This window comes from Polyodon spathula, chromosome 1 (genome assembly GCF_017654505.1).
Source record: "Polyodon spathula isolate WHYD16114869_AA chromosome 1, ASM1765450v1, whole genome shotgun sequence".
Lineage (NCBI taxonomy): Eukaryota > Metazoa > Chordata > Actinopteri > Acipenseriformes > Polyodontidae > Polyodon > Polyodon spathula.
Genome location: NC_054534.1, coordinates 66,209,171 through 66,223,520, shown reverse-complemented (window position 1 = coordinate 66,223,520; position 14,350 = coordinate 66,209,171). Strand labels below are relative to the sequence as shown.

Sequence of the window (14,350 nt, the reverse complement as noted above, 5' to 3'; positions counted from 1 at the left end):
CGCTCTTCTACACAGAAAATTGATTTATGGAGACGCACATTTTTAAGACATAAGCCACTAGACAGGCATTGATTTTCGCTGTCAGAACAAGAATTTAGTAAGTTAACAATTTAAACTTATGGGAATGTACAGTATTTTGACAGGAAATACTAATGATAATAAAATGTTTTCAAATCCGATAACATAAGTCCCGAATCAATTGATTAAAAAAAAATAATAAAATCTGAATTTTGCCTATTACATGACACTGGCAATAATATTAGCCTTAAACATACATGAAATACTACTTAAATGGAACCCGGGCATAAGCTGATCTAAGCTACTGTCATCACATTAAAATCTTCCTACTTACCCATAGTCTTTATTACTGGGGTGACAAGACAGCTCTGTATCACTGGTAAGACACTTTTCTTGCGAAGACACTATTTGGTATAACACCAGAAGAGTCTGAGACAGTTTGTTTACAGACTCTTATCACAAATGCATTTAACAGACAGGTGTGTAGGGTTATTCAATTGATCCGCGATAAGCCATTTGTGTATCTCAATTACAACTGAGAATTGTATTAATAATAATGATACACTTGCAAAGTACTGTATTTCATGCTTGAGCATTTGCTGCCCATAAAGAAGGTGTTTGCTGCCTTCATGTTTTAATACATGTTAACTTTTAGGAAAATATAAAAATGTATGCATTGGGACCTGTGCAATGATTCTACAGGCATGAAGTTAGTTTAATTACAGTGCTGTGTGTAATTTATACCCTTTCACCCTGGCATGTTCTACCCGGGTTAGGACCTGGTGTCGTGCAGGTCGGGTATGAGATTTCACACTGCTTTTGATAAAGAAGGGTTGACCTGGGTGACAGACGCAAGTTCACAATCCCCGGAAACAGCTTGTTACAGACGCTTCCATCCAAGCTTCTCTGGATTGAACCGTTGGCCCAAATGTTGATAAGAGCAAATGTTTCTTCATCCCTGCAAATCTGGCTCATACGCTATCTCAATCAACAAAAATATGGCTAAACAGAATAAACAGAAATATTCCTTGCAAAGCATGTTGACTCAGGTACATGGTTTCACACTATGCGGGGCTGTGACCCGGGTAGCCAGAGCCTGCGTCAGGACTTGGGTAGGAGTGCCAGTGTGAAAGGGGTTTTAGACTGACAGTATTGGAAAACGTAGTAGTTGTCATGACAACAGGTTTGTATTTTTAAAGGTACATTGAGAGTGCGTTTTTTTGATAATATTGTTATGTAAATAGTTCTGTTTTCACCTTAGATAAACTTTTGTTTGCTAACGCAATAGATCATCTGATGTCACATTTAATGTTAAATTGTGATTCATAACGTAAGTTAAACAGCTTTTGGTCTGCTTAGCTTCACATTATCTGCTGTACAACCTACCATTTTAAAATGGTTGGATATCTCCCTATAGTGTATTCTTCTGTATAATAGTTGTTAAGCAATGAAAAACTAATTTGCACTATCAAAGGAACGTTAATGCGTTTGCCAAAACATTTATTTTTAACCAGTACATTTCGTTTCATATTACAGTTTCAAATGATGACGTTATTGAAGTTATGAAACAGTCAGTTCAGAACCCATATACCGTGGGAAACCCTATTTAAAATCTGTACATGGTCCGTACAAACAAAACAGATTTTATATATATATATATATATATATATATATATATCTGAGAAAATATATATATATATATATATATCGAGCTGAGCACACAGAGCGATTGCATAATTCAAGCTAAATTAAAAACCTGTTAAGTTTTAAAATAAGTAAAATAATCACCTGGCTGATAAGGGTGCCAAGCTAGGCTTTCCCTAGGGGATCAAGTTGCCTAGCACCGGCCCTGCATGGAAAGACTTCAACGCTATGGACAGGAAAAGTCTGCCTTTGTAAAGTAATGAGCATCTCTTACCCACATCAGCACTTCTTATATGCGGAGCAAAGTCCTGCGTTGCTTGTAATTACGACACTGATCGAACTCATCATGTAGTTCATAAATATATTGATAATATCTGCGTGGCAATCATAGTGCCATTTATCTGTATCAATGCAAAAGTATTTTCTGTCGCCTATCACAACACGTTCTTTCAGCACACAGCTAACCGGAGGTCAATATTTGTCATTTAGACAAAATACTGTGACTTTAGATGACATTCTTCTTGCTAAACTCAAACAGGCGGGTTTTAGTGACCTACATACCCTCGCATCCCGAAGGTGCAGGTTCTGATGGGCACTTCTGGTGCGGCAGCAGGACTTCCTCGGGTAGAACGTGTGACAAATCAACCTGCCCCGGCTGCCGTCCACTGACAAGGGTCTCTCTCTCCTCTTCAGACGCCTTGGTGTGCTTCCATCCAGACATCTCCTCCTCCTTGGACCAATTTCACCATTTTCACCAAATTTTGCATCACCACTCTCCCAGAAATTAACTGCAACTGCTAATACCAGAAAGAATGTCAAATGTACCATCTTCTTTTCTTTCTTTCTTTTTTTTAAATAAGTAATTGTTCTGCACAATTGTGTTATATACTTATACCTGGTTTAATATATATATATATATAGATATATATATATATATATATTATATATATATAATATATATATATATATATTCACATATAAAAGAGTTTATTTTACAAATAGCAAGTTTTTTTATGTAAAAATTAATATAATTTTAAATAATATAATGCAAGTGCCGGTTATGATGGAATAAAAATAATAAAAAATAAATACATTCTGTTTTTTTAAAAAAACTTTTGATGTCAGCGTAACGTTCGTGCTGTTAAGTTAAATGTTGTGACTGCACAGTGGTGGGTACGTTAGGTAAGTCTCTCTCTCTCTCTCTCTCTCTCTCTCTCTCTCTCTCTCTCTCTCTCTCTCTCTCTCTCTCTCTCTCTCTCTCTCTCTCTCTCTCTCTCTCTCTCTCTCTCTCGACAACAGGACAGGAGCGCGCCCTCTGCTTTTCATCTGCAGGGCGAACACACAAACGGACAAAAAAGCCTGTCCTCGAACTAAAAAAAGAAAAGCTCACAATAAGTTTTACTAATTACCAGAATTCAATTGAAATTAGGTGTCGTTTTTGTAAAATTAGTCATGACGTTCGTTAATAAAGTATTAATGTATTAAAACTAGGCCTACGTAAACACATCCCCGCAAATTATATAAATAATTTCTATATATTTCAAGAAAACGTAGTTACAGAATTGCCTACATTACAGTTATAGTATTGGTTGAAAAAACTGGTTAAACAAAACAAAACAAAACAAAAAAAACAGACAAACAACATTTTACACAGTATATAGTGATACGTGCATGGTACTGGACTTCTCTGGGATTCCATTGAATTATTGTCAGGCGTGCAGTACTTCAAAGACATGGGTGAGTAGTGATGACAGCTCAAATATATAAGGCACTTGTGGGATGAAGGTGGCATAGGGTTACATTTAGAATTAATGAAGTGTTATTGATTGTTGTATTCATATATATATATATGTCATCTACAGAAATACAGAAATGTGTTTCTTAACCCAACACAAGCTATAGGACCGTGGGGAGATGTAAGGCAGTGGGGGAGCTATAGGAAGGACAGCAAGGGAGCTATAGGGCAGTGAGGGAACAGTGGGTGGTACATGTAGCCTATATTGTTGGATTATGAATTAAACCTGTGTGCATGTATATACATAATAAACCAAAGACCATGAATAATTAAGAAACTAAACTAAATACAAAATGTTCCATTACAGTTATGTAAAGATAGTCTCACAAAGTATCTTAGCCAAAAAAGACCATCACCTGTACAGGCCTTATTGGTGAGATAGCTAGATTCAGTGATGGATCATTTTACAGTTAATAGCTTGTTATTAACACACAGGTTTGTATTGTACAGGAAAACTGAATGAGTATCAACACTCAGAATGTGGAAACAGATAAGAACATAAGAACATAAGAAAGTTTACCAACGAGAGGAGGCCATTCGGCCCATCTTGCTCGTTTGGTTGTTAGTAGCTTATTGATCCCAAAATCTCATCAAGCAGCTTCTTGAAGGATGCCAGGGTGTCAGCTTCAACAACATTACTTGGGAGTTGATTCCAGACCCTCACAATTCTCTGTGTAAAAAAGTGCCTCCTATTTTCTGTTCTGAATGCCCCTTTGTCTAATCTCCATTTGTGACCCCTGGTCCTTGTTTCTTTTTTCAGGCTGAAAAAGTCCCTTGGGTCGACACTGTCAATACCTTTTAGAATTTTGAATGCTTGAATTAGGTCGCCACGTAGTCTTCTTTGTTCAAGACTGAACAGATTCAATTCTTTTAGCCTGTCTGCATATGACATGCCTTTTAAGCCCGGAATAATTCTGGTCGCTCTTCTTTGCACTCTTTCTAGAGCAGCAATATCTTTTTTATAGCGAGGTGACTAGAACTGCACACAATATTCAAGATGAGGTCTTACTAGTGCATTGTACAGTTTTAACATTACTTCCCTTGATTTAAATTCAACACTTTTCACAATGTATCCGAACATCTTGTTAGCCTTTTTTATAGCTTCCCCACATTGTCTAGTTGAAGACATTTCTGAGTCAACAAAAACTCCTAGGTCTTTTTCATAGATTCCTTCTCCAATTTCAGTATCTCCCATATGATATTTATAATGTACATTTTTATTTCCTGCGTGCAGTACCTTACACTTTTCTCTATTAAATGTCATTTGCCATGTGTCTGCCCAGTTCTGAATCTTGTCTAGATCATTTTGAATGACCTTTGCTGCTGCAACAGTGTTTGCCACTCCTCCTACTTTTGTGTCGTCTGCAAATTTAACAAGTTTGCTTACTATACCAGAATCTAAATCATTAATGTAGATTAGGAATAGCAGAGGACCTAATACTGATCCCTGTGGTACACCACTGGTTACCACACTCCATTCTGAGGTTTTTCCTCTAATAAGTACTTTCTGTTTTCTACATGTTAACCACTCCCTAATCCATGTACATGCGTTTCCTTGAATCCCAACTGCGTTCAGTTTGAGAATTAATCTTTTGTGCGGGACTTTGTCAAAAGCTTTCTGGAAATCTAAATAAACCATGTCATATGCTTTGCAATTATCCATTATCGATGTTGCATCCTCAAAAAAATCAAGCAAGTTAGTTAGACACGATCTCCCTTTCCTAAAACCATGTTGACTGTCTCCCAGGACCCTGTTACCATATAGGTAATTTTCCATTTTGGATCTTATTATAGTTTCCATAAATTTGCATGCTGCATGATCTTGGTTTTTTTTTTCTCTATTTTTTTTTCTTCATCTACGATTTTGTCATTTGTATCTCTTAAACATTTAATCTCTTCTTTGAATGTTCGCTTGCTGTTGTAATATTGGAAAAACATTTTGGAATTGGTTTTAGCTCCCTTAGCAATGTTCATTTCTATTTCTCTCTTGGCCTTTCTAACTTCCTTTTTGACTTGCATTTGCAGTTCTGTGTACTCTTTCTGCGTACTTTCTTTTTGGTCCTTTTTTATTGCTCTGTAAAGTGCCTTTTTTCGCTGAATATTTTTTTTAATTGATCTATTAAACCATTTTGGCAATTTAGTTTTACATTTAGATTTGTCTACTTTAGGGATGTAATTGTTTTGCGCCTCTAGTACTACATTTTTGAAGAACAACCATCCTTCTTCTGTGGGTGTTTTCTCTATTTTACTCCAATCTACTTCTGTTAGTCTCTGTTTCATACCTTCATAGTTTGCTTTTCTAAAATTGTAAACCTTAGCTTTAGTCATTACTTTTGGGGTTTTAAAAAACACTTCAAATGAGACCATGTTGTGGTCTGAGTTTGCCAGTGGTTCTCTGACCTCTGTTTTAGTTATTCTGTCTTCGTTATTTGAAAAGACTAAATCAAGGCATGCCTCCCCTCTAGTTGGTGCCTTGACAAATTGTGTTAGGAAGCAGTCATTTGTCATTTCCACCATTTCTATTTCATCCTTCGTGCTACCCACCGGGTTTTCCCATTTTATTTGGGGGAAGTTGAAATCCCCCATTAGTATGGTTTCTCCTTTGCTACACGCATTTCTAATGTCATTGTATAACAGATTATTTTGCTGACCGTCTGAATCTGGCGGTCTATAGCATGCTCCTATTATTATGCCCTTTGAATTTTTGTCCGTTATTCTGACCCATATTGATTCGGTTTTATTTTCTTTGTCCAGGTTTAACACCTGTGCTTCAAGACTGTTTCTTATGTATAGCGCTACCCCTCCTCCTCTTCTGTCCTGCCTGTCTTTCCTATACAGTGTATACCCACAAATATTATATTCGTCCCCATCACTCTCAGACAACCACGTTTCTGTAACACCTATCACATCATAGTTACCTGTTAGTGCAGTAGCTTCAAGTTCTAGAATTGTGTTTCTGATACTTCTAGCATTTAGATAAATACATTTAATGGTTGTCTTACCTGAGTTGTTGTTCTTGTTTTGATGCGGTCTCCCTTATGTTTTTTTGTTGATTTCACCCCCCTTCAGTTCAATGGGAACATTTTGTAAGTTGGCTTGCTCACTACAAACATTTTGTAAGTTGGCTTGCTCACTACAAACAATATCTTCATGTTGACTTCAAAAGAAAGGTGGTGTTCACTGTTGATTAAAAGGCATTTAAATTAGTCACATATTCAAGCTGAGCTTTTTTTGGATGCCTCTCATACTGATTCTTTGGATGCTGAAGTATGCTGATCGGAACCATATAACATATGTTGCAAGCAACATATTAATAAAGGATTAATTGGCAATGGCACAGTATGTGCTGAAAGGATCTCCTTCAGTGTATGAATATGTGTGCTCAATTATCACCAGGTTAGCTTCAAAGCCACCTTTTTAGGACATGTATTTTGATACAACATAGGACAGGCAGAAGAATATTTTTTCATCTTACTGGCATAAAAACAGCATTCTCCCACCAGTTTTTAATTATCAAGCTGGGCAGGGTGTGACAGGGGAGAGGGACTGCAAACTAGAAGAATGTTTTGAGGCTGGCAGCACAGAAGAACAGCCTGGGGCCAAGATGGCCGCCTTTGCACAGCCACCTAGCGTAAATTGGATTATTCAAATGTTTATTTAGTTAATAAGAAAAGTGTAAAATGTGGCCATGTGGTAGTTTAATTGTTGATCATCAATTAACCCCTGGCCACATACCTGTACTATCGAAAGACAATGAAATGTTTATTAGTTGGCAGCACATTGGAGATACAGAGGCAAGTACTCTTGTAGAATAAATGATTAATAAATATACTGGACTGACCTCAGTCCCCAAATCTCAATACAGTCGAAAACATATTGGATAGCCCTATTATACAAAAGCAGTGTTTACTCCTGCTTGGTGTTCATGTGATGCTTGTCCAAATCAAATCTGTAATTAAAAACGTGTGTAGGTCATACACAGTATTAGGTGTACTGTATTATTGAGTAATTCACTAGGATATAATAATGTCTGAGTCTGGAGTGTAGTTGTTTTTGGCCCAGGGATTCTATTTTTGTCCCAAAGGGAGCAACCAAAAGAGGTGAGGTCCAGTGCAACAGTATCCCAAGGCAGTAGCAATCTTCATCATCTCTGGAGATGCCATTGGTGGAGGGGAGTAATTAATATAATCTGAAAAAAAAAAAAACAAACATGTGAATGTTCAGACCTGATCTAAATAGGGCCTGCAAATAATTTAATGACTTGTTAATCCGTTCCATGGCTAAAAACATGTAACTAAATGAATTACTACAGCACTATTCCAAGTGACATACACAATTTGTAACTGAAGATTTGCAAGAAATGTGTAAAATATGGACATTTTAGAATGTCTCAATACTACCGAGACTGTACCTTGAGATCTTTAGCTGGAATTTAGTTTAACATTCATCCTCAAGCAGTGTTGCCTGCTAAGACCATGCTGTAGTAATTGTCTAGTGAGAAGAATGCCTCTAGCACTGCTTCTTAAAACACCTGGTTTTCCTTAGAAGTTTCCCAGCCAAGTACTGACCTGGTCAACTCTGCCTATCATCTGATATCTGATGAGATTAAAATCCAAGGTGGTACTGCAGTTGGCTAATAATTGAAGAGCTTCCAAAAAAAGTTCAGTCGTGTCCTGATCTAAGCCATCAACACCACTTCCGACAGCACATGTTCTTCCGTGGAGGTCTTGTATCCAATAACTGACCAGCCTATCATTGCTTATCTTCTCAGATCTTATGAGATAAGAATCCATGGTGATATGACTGTACCTCAAGCAAAGCTTTTGTAATGGAATATCTTGTTCCTTAATGCTGTCTCTGTTTAATAAGCTCCATCTAGCAAATTTCACAGCCTCTCAATTTCATGTATAAACTTCATTGACAGGCAATGGTAGAAGAATAAAGTCACTGTAGAACATTGTATCAAAAGTGACAAATCGTGATAAATACAGCATTGGGACAACATGGATATGCTATGGCATGATCTGAAGAATTGTATAGAATACATTAAACTACATTTATTATTAGAGTTTTGAGCAAAATGATGGCAAAAAACCGCAGTATGGTTGAGCGAGCACGGTAATACACTGTATAATCATGGAAAAAGTATAGTAAGCAGCAAAATGTAATGAAGTCAAGCGAGGGAAGATGGCATGAGTTGATCAAATAGGACTACTACATCTCTGCATATTCAATAGATCAAGACTGTAGTAAATAAAAAAAATTTTGCACAAGAAAAAAATTAAGTTTGTCTTGCAGACATTAAAACATATACCCTTAGCTATACCTCTCTCCTTTGGTTGGACATGGAGATTATGAGAAATATCAAGCTTTTAGATTAGATACGCTGACAGAATGTGAGATATGGGGTGAGTGAAAATAAAATAATAATAGCTGAACCAGTAACGGACCCATACCACCTGCCTATTAAGAGCGTTGACAGTATAATGTTATCCATTGCTTCATGCTTTTATGTTTCCCCTTTGGCAAGTAGCAGTTCTACCACTTTCATTTAATAAATAGCCCATTTAGCTTCATTTGTTGGTGTTATGCTGTGGGAAGAGGGAGTACATAGTTTTGGAAATAAAAACAAATGTTGTCCCTGATGACAGGACGTTTGTTTGACCACATAACGATCAATAACATCCTGTGTGTGCTAAACAATTTAAATAACACCGTGTAACAAATGATTATTTTTTTTTTGGTTCCTGGGTAGTAAGTGTTATTTTCTAATTGCTTATGCCTCAAAAGTATAGAAAATGGCTATTATTCCCCACAAACTTTGCTTTTGTGACCAGGACAGTGATATTTTGAAATGTACCTATTTTCCAGAACATTCCAGATAGATTCAGTGCTGAGTAAACTTGGAGTAAATGAAATGCCGAGGACTTGGTGAGACCAAAAATGAAAAAGAGCAACCCGATATAGTCAGCGAAGAACAACTTGTAGAAAGCAAATTGGAAGAACCGCAGGAGGGGCAGTGCATAAAAAAAAGAAGCAGTGTGATAGTGGGTATGATATTATGTGGGGGAAAAAATGGAAATGGCTTTTGTACAGCAAGGAATTGGGTGGTATGATGTGGAAACTCTGCCAGAAACACACACACAAAAAAAAGATTGCAAAGGATCAGGGGGTAAATGGGGCATTGTAGCCTGTGCACAAATTAGGGTGGACTATTATTATTCTGTTTCTTATTATTATTCAAATTCTTTGTCTTATTATATATTTAAGGTAAGGCCATTTTATTTTTCCATAAAAAATGCTCCTGGCTATAATGCTTTGCCACCCAGCTTTACAGACTTCCTGGGGAGAACCCTGTTTTTCCATGCTTACATTATGCATTTATTTACTTCTGTGATGTATCCAGCTTGCCTGTGCTTCACCATGCTTTTTCAGTTTTACTATGCCTTACTACACTTTGCAACAGTATGTTTGCACAATGGTATGCAGCAGTTTGTAAAGCTCAATCTACCAAATGAAAACACAGACTGCCTGACAGCAACTGCTCTACATTATGTGTACTAATAGCAGGAAAGGGAAGCAGTCACTTCAGAATGTGAAGGGTCAAGTGTTTCTTATACTTTGTCCCAGGGAGGACTGTTAAGTTTTTTTTTTCTCTAGGAAACTGTAATTACAACAGATCCACTTGACTGTTTTCAAATTCCACAACTATACACAACTTTTGAACATCTAAATAAATAAATAACTGAGTAAGCAAGCTGCTTCTCAAAGTTCCAACAGGGTTAGTTCATTGTTGGACACTGTGAACAGGCTGGATGTAGGGTGATGTCAGGCCAGATGGGAGTACACACGCAGACCAGCAGTACTGGGGAAACTGAGATGCTGCGACACTTAGTGAGTTTATTAACACAGAAAATAAAAGGTTGAACAAAACAGCACATGGCACTTGACACCAAAATAAAGAAACAAACAAAACGAATAGACAGTAACACACAGGGACGAACACTAAACAAACAAGCACTGTGCTGGTCCTCCAGCATGACGTAGCAATTGATTTTATTTAATTTAACTTTACTATTTATACCTCTTCACTCTCTCCCGTTCCTTCATCCTGAACACACAGAGTGAGTGAAATGTGCATCTATATATACTGTTGTATTTATGGTACCGTACATGCTTAACTATTAGTTCTTTAGACATTTTCCGCTACATCTATACAAGCATAATTTATTTAAAATAATACACAGTAAATTGTATTTTACTTGTAAAATTCTAGAGGAATGAGAAAGGCGTGTGATTGGTTAAATGTGAGTGACATCACCAACTTGACGCTGAGAAGTTGAAATCTGTCAGCTGGTCCACAGCGTCTGAGATTTGAACGCAAGGTGGTGCGTTTGTAACGTTCCGTCTGAATCGCATGCCCAGTGTGAACCAGCCTTAGCTCAGATTTTAACTGTATAAAGTTGTGGTGTTGTGTAAACTCTACTGGCAACATTTTATATCCCCAAATTTGATATATTGCCTTCATACTTGACTGTAGTCTGTAATCCTCTTTGTCAAGTTCGATCGTTGGTGTCTGTAACAAAGTGCCCGCCCCTGTGTATATTATCTGTTATGTGTTGCGTGTGGTATGTTTAAATGTTGGTGTATAGTCATTGGTACACGGGATATAAACGGGTCTGTGTAACACGAGTGTTTAAAAATGTATATGTGTATTTAGGCACGAGGATTGCACAGCACTTCACGTGCAAGTAAAATGTAGTAATATGTGAGCACGGGGAATTGCACTTTATTAATTCACGTGCTGGGATTCAAGTGAATAATTAATTGGTAATTGAATCCCAGCACAATAGTATATATAGATGCACGTTGGCACATACTGGGGTTGGGTGTTCGGTGAGCGGAGAACGGGATTGGAGACGGAGGAAATAAGTAAAGTAATAATAATAACGAAGTATCTGCTCACCGTTTTGTTAAGTTTAGTCTGTTTTCGTTTGTCTATTTATTTTGGCGTAGAGTGCCGTGTCCTGTGTTTTTCGTGTTTGTGTAAACCTTTTATTTTGTATTAAACTGGCGCCAACAGGCGTCTTCATCACTTCATTTCATCCGTCCTGTGTTTTGTGTATTGCCTTACCTTTCCTGGTTCTGACGCCGCCCACTTCGGCCGTCTCTGTGACACGTGGTGTCCTGCGTGGGATAACAGCGCCTCCAAGCGTCAGACCAGGAGAGGTTTTTTTGTGTGGGGAAAGAAAAAAAAAAAAAAAAGGGGGGCGTCTTTGGATTACAAAAAAAAAAAAAAAAAGAAAGAAATGGGGAGAAGCAGGAAAGAGGATAAAGAGGTGAGGGACAGGGAGGAGGAGTGCCGCCTAAGGGCCAGACATCCCCGGCGATGTAACCAGTCCTTGCCGGGGTGCCTCCTCTGCAACCAGGACCATCTCTTTGCCAATTGTCCCTTCCGCTGCCCCTACCAGGAGGGAGAGGAGGAACTGCCGCAGGAGAGGAAGGTGAGGAGGTGGCAGAGAAGGGGAAAGGGGAAGAGGAAGGCAGAGGTCCCACCGCTGTCTCCACAGCCGCACCAGTCTCCTGCAAGGGAGGAAGAGCCGCACCAGTCCCCTGCAAGTGAGGGAGAGCCGCACCAGTCCCCTGTATCAAGGGGAGACTACACACCGCTCCCACCTCCACCACCAGGAGACTACACGCCGCTCCTACCTCCATGGGCAGGCGCAGAGCAGCAGGAGCTGCCTCTGCCTCCGCCACCTCCACCGGCAGGCGCAGAGCAGCAGGAGCTGCCTCTGCCTCCGCCACCTCCACCGGCAGGGGGAGAGCAGCAGGAGCTGCCTCTGCCTCCGCCACCTCCACCGGCAGGGGGAGAGCAGCAGGAGCTGCCTCTGCCTCCGCCACCTCCACCGGCAGGGGGAGAGCAGCAGGAGCTGCCTCTGCCTCCGCCACCTCCACCGGCAGGGGGAGAGCAGCAGGAGCTGCCTCTGCCTCCGCCATCAGCAGAGGGTGAATGCCTGCTGGGTCCCTGTCCACCAGCAGAGGGTGAATGCCTGCTGGGTCCCTGTCCACCAGCAGAGGGTGAATGCCTGCTGGTATCACTTCCCCCACCAGCAGAGGGTGAATGCCTGCTGGGTCCCTGTCCACCAGCAGAGGGTGAATGCCTGCTGGGTCCCTGTCCACCAGCAGAGGGTGAATGCCTGCTGGTATCACTTCCCCCACCAGCAGAGGGTGAATGCCTGCTGGTATCACTTCCCCCACCAGCAGAGGGTGAATGCCTGCTGGTATCACTTCCCCCACCATCACGAGGAGAGGAGCTGGAGCTTCCTCTGCCTCCACCTCCATCAGGGGGAGAGGAGCAGGAGCTGCCTCTCCCTGCACCAGAAGGGCCAGGACTAGATGCTGGCGGTCCTCAGCAGCCCTTGCATAGGCTGCTGAGGGAAGCACGGGGAAGAACCTCCCGGCTGCAGTGGCCGAAAAGAGGGCCAAAACCCGCACCCCAGCTTGTCCTGACTGCCAGCCTCGCTTCGCCCAAGGATGCCAGCCTCGCTTCGCCCAAGGATGCCAGCCTCGCTTCGCCCAAGGATGCCAGCCTCGCTTCGCCCAAGGATGCCAGCCTCGCTTCGCCCAAGGATGCCTCTGCATCGCCTGGGGTTGCCCGCCGCTCTGCATCGCCTGGGGTTGCCCGCCGCTCTGCATCGCCTGGGGTTGCCCGCCGCTCTGCATCGCCTGGGGTTGCCCGCCGCTCTGCATCGCCTGGGGTTGCCCGCCGCTCCGCATCACAGCCGGAAGTACTGTGGCCGGAACCCCACGAAGGGGAGCTGCCGGCCATGAAGAAGGGGGAGGAGGTCTGGAGACCGCCAACCCCAGCAGCAGTTTCGCTGCCGGAGGAGGGGGAGGAGGTCTGGAGACCGCCAACCCCAGCAGCAGTTTCGCTGCCGGAGGAGGGGGAGGAGGTCTGGAGACCGCCAACCCCAGCAGCAGTTTCGCTGCCGGAGGAGGGGGAGGAGGTCTGGAGACCGCCAACCCCAGCAGCAGTTTCGCTGCCGGAGGAGGGGGAGGAGGTCTGGAGACCGCCAACCCCAGCAGCAGTTTCTCCGCCGGAGATCGTGGGGGAGGTCCGGAGACCTGCTCCCTCTGCAGTTTCTTCCCTGCAGGAAGAACGGTGGTTGAAGCCCCACCAAGGGGAGCTGCCGGCGCCGAAGGAGGGGGAAGGTCAGGAGACCACACCCCAAGCAGCCTTTCCGCTGCTAGGACTACCCTGGCAGGAGAATGCTACCCTGCTGACAGCATTACGACCTGTGGGCCCCTGGAAGCCTCTGGTCCTGGCCAAGGACTTTGGGCGGGACTTTTGGGCTTTTAAGGGGGGAGGTGGCCATTGAGGCCATGTGTGCTTTGCACAGGAGGGGGTATATGTAACAAAGTGCCCGCCCCTGTGTATATTATCTGTTATGTGTTGCGTGTGGTATGTTTAAATGTTGGTGTATAGTCATTGGTACACGGGATATAAACGGGTCTGTGTAACACGAGTGTTTAAAAATGTATATGTGTATTTAGGCACGAGGATTGCACAGCACTTCACGTGCAAGTAAAATGTAGTAATATGTGAGCACGGGGAATTGCACTTTATTAATTCACGTGCTGGGATTCAAGTGAATAATTAATTGGTAATTGAATCCCAGCACAATAGTATATATAGATGCACGTTGTCACATACTGGGGTTGGGTGTTCGGTGAGCGGAGAACGGGATTGGAGACGGAGGAAATAAGTAAAGTAATAATAATAACGAAGTATCTGCTCACCATTTTGTTAAGTTTAGTCTGTTTTCGTTTGTCTATTTATTTTGGCGTAGAGTGCCGTGTCCTGTGTTTTTCGTGTTTGTGTAAACCTTTTAT

The 14,350-nt window shown here is 41.5% G+C and overlaps 1 protein-coding gene across 1 annotated transcript in view; it reads right to left on the bottom strand.

Annotated features, from left to right (window-relative positions):
• The window catches only part of LOC121321130 (hedgehog interacting protein), a 33,420-nt gene extending 30,881 nt beyond the window's left edge, over nt 1-2,539 (bottom strand). Inside the window, exon 1 of the mRNA XM_041260029.1 lies at nt 2,224-2,539. Within this exon, the coding sequence (XP_041115963.1) occupies nt 2,224-2,490 (267 nt within the window). The 5' untranslated portion in view covers nt 2,491-2,539. The remainder of the gene's footprint in view (nt 1-2,223) is intronic.
• Nucleotides 2,540-14,350: the final 11,811 nt, after the last annotated feature.